Below are 15,446 nucleotides of genomic sequence, written 5' to 3'. Positions count from 1 at the left end.
TGATGTTAGCTTGGCAAGTTTATTGAAAACCCAGGAACACAAAGAGCAGTACAAATAGGTCCCCCAACCCACCCCAGGCCTCCCTGGAGCTTGCAGAATAAACCCTCCTGCAGCGGACAGGGGTGGGCCTCCCTCACACCACCAACAGTTGTGTGGGGTGTAGCGGAGGTCACCCTCCTCATGAGCTCACATGCTGCAGAGTTAAACCAACAACCCAGGAAAAGAAGTAGCCAGGACGTCTGTCCCTGGAAGAAGAACCATCTCAGGGTACTAAGGGGTCCCCTTGGCCATCAAGTACTGTGGATCCTTGTGAGTCAGGAAACTAGGAAAACACCTTCTCCTGCCGGGGAAAGGAAGAGGAAGGAGGCCAAGGATGCTGGCCCAGCTGCACTATGGACAGTCAACTTCCCATTCTCCAAACTAGTCCAAAGCTGGGATGGTCATGGTGCCCAAAGACATTCTTTTTGGCTTTGGACTGTGTCTATTCTCCTCAGGCACAGATTTTTGTAATTGTATCAAATCTGAATTCTTGAAGCTGTTCAGATGGATGGTGAGGAGTGATCCAAAGGAAGGACATTGGGAGTCAGGGAGAAACCCATCTGGATGGGGCTGCGGATGGAGCATCCAGGCAGAGAAGAGTATCCCCGAGAGGACACAGGCCGGACAGAGCCCTGTCCCTTCCTGGTAGGAGGGGAAGCCCCCCGACCCCAGGGCCCAGGAGCCTTGGGGACAGAAGCAGGGGACACTGAGATGGTTCTTCCCAGGGCAGTGGCTGGCCATAGGCTCTCAGTACTTGGTCTGGCGGGAGGTGGTGGTGGTGGACACGAAGCGGACGCTGGAACCTTGGCTGCTGCGGCCCCCACTGCAGCTGCTGAAGCCGCCCTCGGTGGGCAGCGGGCAGGGGATGCTGGGGGCGCAGGGGGTGCAGGATTCTCTCATCAGCACCGAGCCTCCCCGGGAGCCTGTGCTGAGCAGGTCCCCGCTGCCCATGATGACCTGGGCCCCACCCAGACTGGAGCCACAGACGCCACCAGAACGGATGCTGCTGCCAGAGAAGGTGACTCTGCCGCGGGAGAGGGTAGAGCTGGAGACCAGGGGCTCAGGCCCACACACCAGGCCACCGCGGGAGCTGCTCACGGCTGCAGGAGGGAGAGATCATCAGTGAGGCTGCATGGCCTTCATGCCCCCTCTGTGGGGTGGGAGGCCAGGGCCCTGGGTGGAGGTGGTCCCTATTGTCTACACAGTCAATACCCACTTCTTCTCTTGTCTGGGTGACTCAAAGGCTGTGACTCTGCTAGTCAACATTCAGAGTAAATGGAAGGATTCAATCAATACCCCAGATGTTTGCGTAGAGCCATAGGTTGGTTCTCATTTATATCTGGCCAGTCACGCTGATTTTGTTGAGAGTATAGTGACCTGCATGATCCAGACAGTGGGAGCAGTAGGCTTTATAAATCACTAGGCTTCTGTCTTCCAATTACTCCCTGCCCCTCAGTGGTTCTCACATGGCCCCTCCAATAAGAGTCCCTTGTCATTTCTGTTCTGACCTCCGCTCAAGCCTGACTCCTGCAGAAAGCCATCCTGGCTGCCCACCCCTCTTGGCAGGCACTATCATCCAAGCACTTGCAGCTCTGACCTACCCAGGTTACACTCAGTTCAACCTCACATCTGTGTATATTTGTGCTTTTGGAGTCAGAGATCTGGTTTTGAATTCTGGTTGTGCCACTGACTAAATGACTTCTGGCAAACCACATATTTTCTCTGAGTGAGTGAAAGGTGGTTGCCAGTGCCTGTTCCTCCCCCCAGGGCTGCTTTGAGGGGTAGGCTGACAGTGGATAGGACTCATCTTCTCAAAAAGATTATAATTCTAGAGGCAGGGGCTAGGGCTCACCTTCTTTGTGCCTCCACCCTCCAGTGCCAAGCATAGTGCCCTGCAGTGCCAAGCATGGTGCCCTGCATGCTTTGGGTACAACCAATACTTTGTCTGGCAGCAGCAGCAGCAGCAGCAGCAGTAGGGGGACTTCCATTCAGCTTTGTCCCATCTCCTGCCATCAGGGGTGTAGGGAACTCCCTGGCAAATGTCTTTCATTCCTCCCCTGGCTTTTGTCCTTAAAGGACAAGGCCACTAAAAATGGAAGGGCTGCTGCTCTTCTGGAACCCTCTCCCACCCAGGAGGCTCTGAAAACCTTGGTGATTGCATACCCTGGGGAGGGTAGGCTCAGGGGAGATCTCAGACCTCTGCTAAGGGGATGCTCTAGCCCAGGGGCCAGATGGTCCCTGCTCCCCTGACTGTCCTGGTCAGCCCAGCCATGGGCTCCTGACCCAATGTGGGCCTGAGTTTAAAGGAAATTTGAAGGGCATCAGGAGAGAAATGTGTAGAGGAAAAGACTTCAGTTTCTTACATATGTTTACTGGTCCAACACCTTCGCAGAGCCTGGAGAGAGAAAGAAATAAGTCAGTTTACAAGTAGCGTTGTTCTCTGGAAACCCACTTGCTCTCAGAAGGGCTTTCCTGGCCGAGTAGACCAGTGGGCCAGTGGTTTTCACCCAGCTGCACAAGCATCCAGAGAGCTTTGAAAAGTGACATATTCCTAGACCTTACCCCAAAATGATTTAACAAGCTAACCAAATCTTTTAAACAAGCTAACCCCATCAAGCAAAACTCCGTTTCTGATGCAGCCTGTCTGCAAACTTGCATTTAGGAGGCACAGACTTAGAGTCGTCTTCTAATCCCTCGCCAGGGTCAACCCAACTAACATTTGCAGAAAAGGCTCTCTTACTTCTGGAGATGGCTATTTCAGCATTTCTTCATCTGGTCGCTGTCCCCTTCTCCCCCGCTAATTAGTCCAGATGTCCAAGTTCGACCTCATTCCCTCTTGTGCCCTGTGAGCACTCACCGGATCTCCTCGCCCTCCAGCAGGCGCCTGTAGGTGGCGATCTCAATGTCCAGGCCCAGCTTGACGTTCATCAGTTCCTGGTACTCACGCAGCTGCCTGGCCATGTCCTGCTTGGCCTGCTGCAGGGCGCCCTCCAGATCTGCCAGCTTGCATTTGGCATCCTTGAGGGCTGCCTCACCCCGCTGCTCCGCCTCAGCCACTGCGGCCTCCAGCTTGGCCCGCTGCAGGGAGGACAGTTTGTTGGTGGGTTTTGGCAGAGACTAGGGGATCCCGGATCCCCAGGTGGGGCTGGAAACACTGCCCCTTGTTAGTGGGGACACAGCCTGGTGCCAAGCCAGGGATGGAGCCCATGTGGCTGCTTTCTTAGGGACCGTGAACCTGCAGTTTGATGTCACCAGAGGCGAAGCATTGCTTTTTTTCAGTTTCTAATCCAGTGACTTTGCACTTCCTTATATCTGCTGCTCCAAGAGCCATGGGCTCCAGAGTAAAACTATTCTTTGCCCTCTACCTGCTCCTTCAAGTTGACCCTAAGCCTTTTCTTCTATATGGGAGATCCTCCTTTCCTTCCACATTTTCCTCTCCCAGGAAGTCTTTTTGTACTAATCCCTCCATTCCTCCATTTCTGGGTCCTGATGGTCTCCCCTATATCATCAGACTTGGAGCTCCCCAAATTCAGAGCCCTGCTTCTCCTTCCTCTGGGGCTTTCTCTATTTTCTTTTGCCCACCTGAGTCTTGGCGTGCTCGATCTCTGTCTTCAGCCTCTGGATCATGCGGGTCAGCTCATTGATCTCATTCCGTGTGTTGCGCAGGTTGTCACAGTGTTGGCCAGCTGTCACTCGCATCTCCTCATACTGTGGGGTGCGGTGGGGAGAGGGGGATGTTCTGAGGTCTCAAAGGTTGGATCAAGACCACAGCTTCAACTGAATTGGGGGTCTCGCACCTCCATGGGGCCCACTTTGTTGTACCTGAGTCTCACCCCAAGGCTACCTACACCCCTTCCCAGCCTGCCTTTGCCCACCTTGGTCTGGTACCAGGCCTCAGCATCAGCCCGGCTGCGCCTGGCAACCTCTTCATATTGGGCCTTGATTTCGGTGATGATGCCATCCAAGTCCAGGTCCCGGCTGTTGTCCATCTTCACAATGACCGAGGTCTCTGAGATGTGTGACTGTAGCAGCTGGATTTCCTGTGTTGGAGGATAAATAAGAGAGAGGGACTCAGAGTCCCATCAGTGACCAGGATGCTGCCACAGGGTCCCCAGGATGTAGTGTCAAGAGCAGAGAGTATTGCTTGTTTGTTCAGAGCAAAGCTATGGGGCAGGCCGTCCAAACCAAAGGTGAAGAAAAAGGCATGTCCAGAACCACTTCTGTTTGACTTTAAAGTCTTGTTATGTACTCAGAGACATCCCTTTACCACCCTAACTTTTGCTTAGGTGAATATTAAAACCATGGGAGCCTAGGCTTTAAGTGAAGAAGAGTGAGAGCTATACTAGGGATACACTTTTCTTTGGATTATCCTCAAAGTGGCTGTGCCATTCGTGGATTATTGAGAGCTGACAATATTTTAGAACATGATGGTCTAGGAATTATACACCTCAAGTCCTTAACAGAACCAGGGGACATGGAACTGGCCTGCGAGGTGAGGGCTCCAGAGGGAGCTTTCTTTAGGGTTCTCATTCAGAGCCAGACATTCAGCTCTGGCTGGGTCTGTATCAGACCAAACAGACCATTTATGAAGTAAAGGAAACCTAGTTCATTTGGCCAATTAGGTCAAACATGATTTTTTTTTTTTTTTTTTTTTTTTTACCTCTCCTAGCAAATCAGTTTTCCAGAGTCTTCTGATCAATAGATTGAAAGTGATATTCCTAGACCCAGATCTTTGGATTGGTCAACAAGGGGTTGTACCATGGATCCAAGAAGTTTATACGTAGATCTGAGTCAGGCTGCTGAGAAGCCTGCTTACCTAACCTTTTCCACTGGTAGATCTATTGACATATAGAGGATATAGATTTGAGTGGGAGGAAAGATGTATGATACCAAATATTAGAAAATGTGCCAGTTCAGGGGAAGCCCCCAGGGAGTCCAGGCTAAGCACTGATCTCATATGGCTGAGAGGGGATGAGCCCTTACCTCCATGTATAGGGTTTTCAGGAAGTCAATTTCCTGAGCTAGGGTTTCCACGTTGGCCTCTAGATCAGATTTATGTAAGAAATTTGAGTCCACATCCTGCATAAAAGAGAGAAGGATAAGATGCATATTACGTTGCACTGTTTAACCCCCGCACCTTGGCGGAGTCTGGGGATGGGTGGGAAGATCAGACCAGCCCCACAGGGCCAGGCCAGTCTGGGGATGGGTGGTAAAGTCACTGGGTGGAACTGCAGTTCAGTGACTGTGGCTCTTCTCCTGCTGCAGCATAAACACTCCCCTGGGGCTGCTGGATCTCTCCTGATGCTTATTTAGAGGCAAGGAGAATCTGGATAATCCCAGGCAAATAAATAATAAAAGGACATCTAAACAATTTAACCTGCCGTGGCTGGTTTGCTCAATGGTTAGAGTGTCGGCCCACGGACCGAAGGGTCGTGGGTTCAATTCCTGGTCAAGGGTGTGTGCCTCAGTTGTAGTCTGGCCCTGGTTGGGATGAGGGCAGGAGGCAGCTGATTGTGTCTCTCTCACATTGATGTCTCTCTCTCTCTCTCTCTCTCTCTCTCTCTCTCTCTCTCTTTCTCTCTCTCCCTCACTCTCTCTCTCTCTCCCACCCTCCCTCCCTTCCTCTTCTCTCTCTTCCACTCTGTCTAAATATCAATGGATTAAAAAAATAAATAAATAATCTAACCGATCTTAAATATTCTGAGACCAAATTAGAACTTCGAAGAGACCTTGTGTGACCTTAAGGGTTCCCCTCTGTGTGAGTGGTCAGAGACAGCACAGGGATGCCTGGGCAGTTTCCTGAGGGGTCTCAAGGACATTTGCCTGTCTGGAGAAGTTTACCTATTGCTTTCCCTTACCTTCTTCAGAGTCACAAACTCATTCTCAGCGTTGGCCCGGAATCCCACCTCTTCTTCGTACCTGGATGATTAGAATTAGGAGAGTGAGTTCTCATTCTGAACTGAGAGCCATTGACTTCCAACTTCCTAGTGAGCCTCTTAAGACCTCTCTGCTCCACCCAGGAGCGCAGCTTCCTGTTGTTACCTACAGGTTCTCAGCCATTCTGTCCTTTCTGTAAGACCTTACATGTACCAGTAGCCCTCAGTTTCTCCAAATCCCTTTAACATTCTCACATAGGATGTGGGGCCTGAAAACGTGGTCCATTTCTTTGCTCCTCTGCTAGAAAAGATTTAGAGTCATTGCACATGACCAGAGAGGAAGTAGGACCCAACTTGTTGCTGAATGTGGGCATGGTTCTCACAATCAGAGGGCTCTTTTTTCTGCGGCTAACTCACCCATTTCCACAGTGAGGATTAGGAAAAAAACATGCCCAATTCCAAGACTCCTTTTTCCTCAGGACCTATGGAGGGCCTCCTCCTGCTCCCTTACATATCACTGCCCCCACATCTGTCTACAGACTGGGTATAGAAACCAGCATTCAACCTTGACCCTTCCAGCTGCTCTCATCTGAGCTTGGTCACTGCTTTAGGGACCAGCCCATGCCTGTCCTTGGTCAGTGCGGTCCAGATGCCACTCACTTCTTCTTGAAACCTTCAAGGACATCCTGCATGTTGTTCCTCTCAGCCTCCAGACGGGCCCGGTCGCTGCTGGCTGCATCCAGCTGCCTCCGCAGGTTAGTGATGTAGCTCTCAAAGAGGGGCTCCAGGTTGCTCTTGGCACACTTCTGCTCTTGGAGGAAGTTCCACTTGGTCTCCAGAAGCTTGTTCTGCTGTTCCAAGAACCGCACCTAAACCCACAAGGGCACAGAAAGGAAAATTGAAGTGTTTGACAGAGTCACTTACATGCCCACCAGTTCTTCAGGTGGTCAGAAATGACTCTCGACACTGTGGTGACATTGTTCTCTCCTCTGTTGACATTAATTCCTGCTCTAATTCAGTAGAATATGGAAGAGCAGGCCCATGACCCCCTCTTCGGGCTCAGCCAGGCTCAGCTACAAACAGGCACTGTTCTAAGTGACTAGGTAGTAGGTCTAGTCACTAGGTAGTAGGTCTTAGTTTGTCCAGATGACCTCAGACTTGGCTGAAGGTTCCTCTTTCCTCCAAAAGATGCAACCTCTGTGTTAGTCTAGCCCTCCATGCTGCGCTCCTCAGGCCCATCCTTGCTCTACAGCAGAGTGATCCAGAAATCATACTGCAATACCTTTGGTTGACACCTAAAGGATCTTGGGGTCAAGGTCAATGCCCTAGGCCTGGGCTATTTCTTCTTAAGGGAAAGAACACCCAATGCATTTTAGCTCTTACCATCCCAGACCCAGGGATTGAACTATACCTTGTCAATGAAGGAAGCAAATTTGTTGTTGAGCGTCTTGATTTGCTCCTTCTCATCTCGCTTCACCCTCTGAGCATTAGGGTCAATCTCCAGGTTGAGAGGGGTCAGCAGGCTCTGGTTAACAGTCACTGCTGTGATAGACGGGGCTGCTGGGACTCCAATTCCTCCAACTCTGTAGCCAAAGCCATAGCCAAGGCAACTGCTGGCTCCAAACCCTAGACCAGCACCACACCCACCACCAGCACCAATGCCAATTCCACAGTGGATGGGACGAGAGCCTACAGCTGCTATCCGGGGTGAGCATGATCCATAGGTGATGACACTCCGACTACCAAAACTGCCAAGGCCTCGGAAGCTGGACCCACTCCTGCAGGAGACGGAGCTGGCTCGGAACCTGTTCAGGTTCTGCGGGGCCATTGCTGAGCAAGAGCTGAAGTTGCCCACACGGCGACCAGAGCTGACTCGGTAGGAGCGGCAAGACATGATGGCTTCCTGGATGAGAGCAAAGCAGCAATTGCAGAGTGTGGGGTGAGCTGGAGCTGGGAGTCCCTCTGAGGCTAGTGGATTCCTCTCACCCCTTTTATGTGTGTGGGGATCTGAGGATTGGCCCCATAAAAATGGAAAAAGCCATTTGGAGGCATTTATGAGCTTGGGTAGTTAGCAGAAATTCTTCATGCCTATAACCTCCTTGACAATGAGCTAATCTCAGGCACACCTATTCTCTTTGGGATTAGGGCTATAACATCAAACCTATAAATATTAAAAACGCATAAACACATAAACATTATGGTCCTATTTTTCCCACAAGTCCACCACAATTGCCATTATGGGGATATTAATTTGCTTTGGTCATAAATCCAATAGACTTTTGCATTGCAAATGTGGCTAACCACCAGAAAGTTAGGATGGTGGTAGCTCTAAAGTTAAGAGGCTCACAGGGATGCATCTATATAGACATATCCCTTTAAAGAGGTGAGATATGCAGAAAAGAGACAGGATCTGCAGAGCTCCAACTAAGAAATAATATGGCGCCCTGGCCGGTGTGGCTCAGTTGTTTGGGTGTTGTCCTGTGCACCAGAGGGTTGCCAGTTTGATTCCCGGTCAGGGCACATGCTCAGGTTTCATGCTTGAGTACCCAAAGGGGCCATGCAAGAGGCAGCCAATTGATGTTTCCCTCTCACATTGATGTTTCTCTCTCCCTCACTCTAAAAAGCAATAATACTATTTTTTTTAATAAAGAGAAAAAAAGAAATAATATGGCAAGAATACACTTTATTGCATTTCTGTAGGTGAATTAAATAGTCCAAAAACCTTTAGCGGTGCTTTATCTATCTTCTATGATCTGGTTTGGCTGTTTACATAGGAGTTCAATCTTCAGTAAAGCTGTTAGGGTAGATACATGCCTAATTTGAGACACTCAGAGGAGATTCATTCATTCATTCATTCACTTACTCACTCACTTAACAATTATCAGGTGCCTACTCTGTCCCAGTCAGTGTGCTTGGTACTGAAGGTAAAGAGATAAGAAAGATGGTCTTTGCCCTTTTGGTGGTGGTGGAAGATTAATCTTGAGGACTTCTGTTGCATAATTTGATGCCAAAGCACACCAATAATTTGGCCATTTATCTGTGTGGAAAGTCAGCCACATGATTTTGAGCCCCTCCATCCCCAATACACATGAGGGATTATTAATAGCTCTGTTTATTCAGGTTCTTTTAATTATTGATGAATTTTTGGTTAGGATAGTGAGACGCAAGCAATAAGTATCAATATAGAAAATGAAAAGTTCTAAGCAACTGGATATTGTTATCAATATTGCAGATATTTCAGGACCCAGAGGCAGGTGTTTACCTTTTTAATTCTAGCGGGTGACATGGTTGGTATCACCTGTCTTACCTGTGCCTGGAGGAACTTGTGCTTAACTGGACACTGGAATTTTGGGGGATACTTGGGATTCTACTTGGAAGAGGATGTGAGCTTTTGACTGGAACTCCTTTCTTCCTTCCTAATATTTATACCTTTTCTTCCCTTTTCTTGCCTTATTGCATTAGCTATGGTTCTAGTACGATGTTGAAAAGTAGTGGTGAGGGGACATCTTGCTTTATTCCTAATTTTAGTAGGAAAGTGTCAAGCTTCCCATCATGAAGCATGCTATTAGCTGTAGGTTTTGGGGTACATATTCTTTATCAAGTTGAGGAAGTGCTCCTCTATTCCTAGTTTACCACATTTTCCATAGGCCCAGTCACCAGGTGTATGTCTAATGGGAGAAGAAGAAGAAAAATAATAATGAGAATATTTCTTGTGAAGATTATTAATGACCTCCATGTTGCTAAATTCAGTGCTCTGTTCTCAGATCTCATTTAACCTGATTTATTAGCAAGTATTTGATATAGTGGATCATTCCTTTTCCTTGAAATACTTTCTTCTTTTGGTTTCCAGATAGCACAGTCTCCGATTTTCTTGCCATATTACTGGCTGCTTCTTTTTGGTCTCCTTAGCCAGTTCCTTTTCATGTCTTCAACCTGTAGACACACAGCACTCTTGGACTCAGCCCTTGTACCTTTTCTCATATTTATCCATGCTCATTCCCTTGGTGAGATCATTCAGCCTCATGACTTGAAATACTATCTATCCACTGATGACTGCCAAGGGCATATCTTTATCCTGGACTTCCTCTCTGTACTCCACATATATGCTCTGATCAATGTCTCTCTTTGGATATCAAATAAGCATCTCAACCTTAGTATCTCCAAAACTGTTCTCCCAAATGTTCATGCTAATATGTTCCAACTTGCTAGGCTCACCCCCCCTGCGGTAGCTCAGGCCACAAAATCCGAGAGCCATCCTTTATTCCTCTGTTTTCTCCATATTCCACATTCAATCCAGTGGCAAATCCCACCTTCATAACGTATCTGGACTCCTACCACCTCTCACTCTCCCCACTGCACCATGTGCGCCAGGCTTATCGCTTCTCACGGGGTGATTGACATAATCACCAGTCTGCCTCCCTGTGTCCTCCTTTGCCCCATCCAGTCTTTTCTTAACACCACAGTCAATCATCCATAAAAACATGTTAAATCATGTCATTTATATGCTCAAACCCTTCTAAGGGTTTCCCATCCGACTCAGAGTAAATGCGATATAAAATCTGCCCTCCCCTTTCATTGACCTTGCTGTCCTCAGCCACTCTGGCCTCCTGGTTGTCCATCAAACAGGCAGGAAAACTCCTGCCTCATATACGACACCCCCCCACCCCCCACGCCACCCCAATTGCTCTTTTCTCTGCTGGGAACTCTTTTTCCTCAAATGGCTACATGGTCAGGTCCCTCAATTCCTCCAGGCCTAGGATCATAGGTCACCCCCTATTTAAGCCCCTAAATCCCCCATGTGCTGCCTGTCTCCCCTCTCCACCCCCTTCTCTCCTCAGCAGCCCTCACCTCTGAGGTCCTCTCCTGGGTGGATTTGCTGGCTCAGAGTCTATCACCTTTGCTGGACTAAAGCTCCAGGAGACAGGCACCGTGTTTCCAGTGCTTAGTAGCGTGGGGCACATGATTGAATGAATGGATTACCCAAAGATTAAAAGCAGAGGAAAGGGGGAGACAGGAGCGGGGTGTAAAAGGAAGAGGGATTTAGGCATTTGGTGGTGCAGAAACTCAAGCGTTCACAAGGGAACCAACCCAGTTTGCCCTCCAGCTCCTGCCTCTTGGGGCTTAAATCTGGTGCTTGGAGGAAAGGGCATCCGACTCCTCTGGGGATCCAGGAGACTGGGGAGGGGACCCCTGTGGAGGAGAAAGGGAGAGGGGAGCTGGAGGGATGGCATAGAGAACACCAGCTAGTGTGCCAGGCCCAGGACAGAAGACTTGACCCAGCCCTTGGAGTTAGACGGACCGAGACACAGTCCCAGTGTGGCCACCTACCAGCAGTATGACCTTGGACAGGGTGCACCGAGGGCAGGGTGGTGGCAGGGTTCTGCTCTGGGGAGTAGGCAATAAGGAGTGCCTGACTATAGAGAACTTAAAATCAGTAATATAACCAACTAAAAGTTGATCCACTTTTTATTGTCACTGTGCACTGCTAGTCAGCAAACACGCTCCCTCAATGGTATACTAGTTACTTGGGGGGGATTATTTTACTTCTCTAAGCCTCAGTTTTCTTGTCTGTAAAATGGAATGATCCCTACTTCCCAGGATCTTGAGGATTAAATCTGAAAGCCTTTGAGTGTACACTGTGTGGTTCTTGTCATCCATTCACCCCCTGCTGTCTTTCCTTCCTCCTTCCCTCTTTTTCTTCTGGCCCTTCTCTCTCTTGCACAATCCTCCCTTCCCTTTGAAGCAGTCATCCTGTTCCAGCCCAGCACCCCACCCCCTTCCCGCTCCAGCAGGTGCTCATTACCCCATCAGCCATTCTGGGGCTGTCCCAGTGTGGGCTCAGCTTCCTTCAGCCCTGACCAGCCGGGCAGGGTGGTGGGTAATTGGGATCAGTCAAGCATAACCCCTGTTCTGGGATGAGCTGACACCATCAGCAGTTTATAGTTCTGAGGCATTATTTCGCCAGATCGTGCATAACACAAGCCTCAGTCATTTTTAGGGGGTGGCAGGTGGGGAGAGGCCGAGGAGTCACCCTGCCAACCCCAGGCTGAAGGTGTTGCTGCTCCCACAGTTTCTTCTTACTGCTGCCAGTCGGCCTGTAATGGAATCCTGAGATCTGCTGGTCGGGCCCAGCCACAGCACCTCACTTTGCTGCTGTGGTGTGGTTGCTGGCTCATCGCCGAGCTGTCTGTGCAGGGGGGAGGAGGGAAACTGCTGGGAGGGAAGAGAAGAGAGGAGGTGGAGGGAGGGGGCTAAGCCGGGTCTGGGGACCCTGGGCTCCCTGTGGCTGTGTGTGTGTGTGTACACACACGTACGCACTCGCATGGGAAGGAGAGTGACAGGGAAATCCCAGATGCTAAGAAGGCTTTGCTAAAAGCCACCTTCTTCAGAGTGTTTCCATTTTGCCCAGAGACAAGTTTGTGCTGGAGAGAGGCCCTCCCAGGAAGGTGTTCATGCTGAGACCTGCCCTGTGGGCAGGGAAGCTCTGGAGTCCCCTAGCAGGAGGAGGGGCCGGTAAGACAGGTTGAGCCCACCCCGGCCCTCTCTACCCCTCTGCCCTCTCAGACTGATGACCCTGAGATGGAATCTACACGCCTCCCAGGAGAGAGAAAGCACCCCTCTGGTTCGGGCCCATCCCCATTCTCCAGGTGGGATGATTTTTTTAGGTTTAATCCAAATTCCTCTCATTCACAGAGCTTCACCTGTCCAGGGTAAAAATATTGCATCTCATAGGCATAAGGTCAGTTTGCTTTAACAGACCTTTACTGGGCACTGATGTGTGCCCGGCATTGTGTTTAGGTGCTGGGATGGCTGGTGCCCAGCCCTCTTCCTCTGTCAGGCTCAGTGGTCCTATGTTTCCCTCCTCTGCTCTCAGTCCCATTCCTGAAACCAATCCAAGCTCTGGGTGGAGAGTGGCAGTAAAGGGTGCACCTGAGGCCACTGATGGGGCTGCGATGAGGAAGGGATCCTGGAGAAGTGCTTCTGGGCGCCAAGCAGAGAGCACCTGAGGGAGGGGCAGTGGGGGAAGGAAGGGTCTTGTCAGGGGAAGAGAGGCCCTGTGAGAAGGTAAGAAGAGGAACAAGGAAACGGGAGACCTTCTGGGAGACAGACACAGACACAAGGAGCTCTACCTGGATTCTCCCGCCCTCCACAGGCCTCGTTGGGTGGTTCCCCACCATTCCTCGCAGGGGCGCTCTGGGAGGCCTGCATTTGGGGTCCCAGGGGTGAAGAGAATATAGTGAGGCTTTAGCTTTACTCATCTGGGTCTCCTTTCCACCCCGGGGGAGGAGGAGGGGCCTGATCCTCCCTGTATCCCAGCACCTGGGAGTCTGGCCCAGGGAGAAAGAAGCCCAGGAGGTGTTTGCCCAGGTGATTGGAGTGTGAATCACTGGGCCACCACCAGGAGGCACTTTTCCCCACCTGCCTTGATTCATCCCCTGGGGAAGCAGGAAGGAGGGGGTCACTGCTGCACATCACTAAGGGGTTCCCCTAGTGGAAGTGCTGGAGGGGGTCTGCCCAGGCTCAGAGCTCACATCCAGGACTGAGCGAGGGCACCTTCACTATTGGGTGGAGTTGTGCCTCCCCTTCCCAGGGTCCTGGGCACTCAGAAATGGGAAGTTCCACATGGATGGTCCGCAGGCCCAAGCCCATCTCTCAGTGATGGTGGGGGAATGCACTCCTGCTCCTCCTTTATTCCAATGGGTGTTTCCTGGTTCCATACATAGTCATCTCTGGGATAGAGGTGGGTGGTCTATTGGGATCTCCTAGACTAGAGCTTTGAGTGATTAATCAGCAAGGAGCTTAGCTGGCTCTCAGGCCAGGTCCAGAGTGATGGGAATTCAAGTGGCAACTGAGGCTGTGTGGCCCCATTGTTCTGTCCCCTCCTTTCATGTGTCCCTGAATCTCAGACCTCACGGTGGGTGGTGTGCACCCCGGCTTCCCCTAAGCCCTGCTTGTCCTTCAGGATCCAGCTCACCTGCCCCTCCTCCTGGGCACCTTCCCAAGGCCCCTGACTAGGGTGGGACCCTCATATATGTTCCCCTTCACAATTCTCACATCTGTAATTTCCTGCTCCAGGTCTGAATTTCCTGCTATTTATCATTGAGATATATTTCACACAGCACATAACTCACTCATTTTATTTTATTTTATTTTTTAAAATATATTTTATTGACTTTTTACAGAGAGGAAGGGAGAGGGATAGAGAGTTAGAAACATCGATGAAAGAGAAACATTGATCAGCTGCCTCCTGCACACCTCCCACTGGGGATGTGCCCACAACCAAAGTACATGCCCTTGACCGGAATCGAACCTGGGACTTTTCAGTCCGCAGGCCGACGCTCTATCCACTGAGCCAAACCAGTTACGGCAACTCACTCATTTTAAGTGCACAATTCACTGATTTTAGTATATTCCTAGATATGTGCAATTATCATCACTGTCAATTTTAGAACCTTAAAAAAATCCTTTAGTTATCACCCCTATACTTTCCCCTCATCTCCTGTCTTCTCCTTCCTCCAGCCCTAAGCAACCACTAATCTGCTTCCTGTCTCTTAGATTTCTATATTCTGGACTTTCATATGAAAGGAATCATATACCACATGGTCTTTGTGACTTGCTTCTTTTACCTTCCATAATATTTCCAAGGTTCATCCATGTTGTAGCACGTGTCGCTCCATTCCTTTTATGACTGAACAATATTCCATTGTATGAATATACCACATTTTGATTATCCATTTGCCCATTAATGGATATTTGGGTTGTTTCCATCTTTTGGCCATTGTGAACGGTGCTGGTATAAACATCCACGTGCAAGTTTTGGTGTGGAAATGTGTTTTCCTTTCTCCTGGGTATATACCTAGGAGTGGAATTGCTGGGACATATGGTAACTCTGTGTTTAACATTTGAGGAACCACCAGACTGTTTTCCAAACTGCACCAGTTTACAGCCCCTATAATGGGCTCTAGGTGCTATGTCTACCAGGTGAGTTGGCCTGACTATGACTGTCTTGTTCACCACTGTGTCACCAGCCCCTCGGTGACCTGACTCAGCAGGTGCTTTGTAAATGCATATTGAGTGAAAGAAGTGAGTGGACGGGTTCTTTTGAATCTGCTGCCCATGGATAATGAACCTGAGACTTCCCTTCAGACTCTGCCCTTAGAATCTTCTCTGAATCTCTCTCTGATCCTCTTGCTGGGCACAATCTTGAGTTGCTCTTTCTCATAGCCTCACACTCCCTGGCTCTCCTCCTGTGTGACGCAGAGTCCCTCCAGGGTTCAGAGGGTCTTAGTCACCCCTGTACCACCAGCTCCTCATGCAGGGCTTGGCACAGAATAGATGCTCTGTGAGGGGAGCCACAGGGGGAATTTGTGGTGGGGGGTTGTTTTGGGTAATCAGTGAAGCAACAGGGAGAGTATCTGGCCCCACAGAGGGTGAAACTGTTGCTACCAAGTCTCATTTCCAGTCCTTGAGGCTCCCTAGAGAGGAAAAAGAGATGGAGGGCTCTCCTCCCTGGCTGGGCTGCCACTCATC

General features: G+C 49.9%; 1 protein-coding gene across 1 annotated transcript; it reads right to left on the bottom strand.

The window, feature by feature from the left end:
* Window positions 1-7,815, bottom strand: KRT84 (keratin 84). The gene is made up of 9 exons (XM_036301023.1): window positions 7,327-7,815; window positions 6,576-6,784; window positions 5,898-5,958; window positions 5,023-5,118; window positions 3,915-4,079; window positions 3,622-3,747; window positions 2,897-3,117; window positions 2,403-2,434; window positions 1-1,139 (listed from the first exon to the last, which is right to left on the bottom strand). The coding sequence occupies exons 1-9, from the start codon at window positions 7,807-7,809 to the stop codon at window positions 787-789; spliced, it is 1,746 nt and encodes a 581-aa protein (XP_036156916.1). The 5' UTR covers window positions 7,810-7,815; the 3' UTR covers window positions 1-786.
* Window positions 7,816-15,446: the final 7,631 nt, after the last annotated feature.

The sequence above is a fragment of the Myotis myotis genome, unplaced genomic scaffold (genome assembly GCF_014108235.1).
Source record: "Myotis myotis isolate mMyoMyo1 unplaced genomic scaffold, mMyoMyo1.p scaffold_m19_p_3, whole genome shotgun sequence".
NCBI classification, from domain to species: Eukaryota; Metazoa; Chordata; class Mammalia; order Chiroptera; family Vespertilionidae; genus Myotis; species Myotis myotis.
The sequence above is the reverse complement of the archived record's forward strand: the minus strand, read 5'-3'. Positions and strand labels throughout refer to the sequence as shown.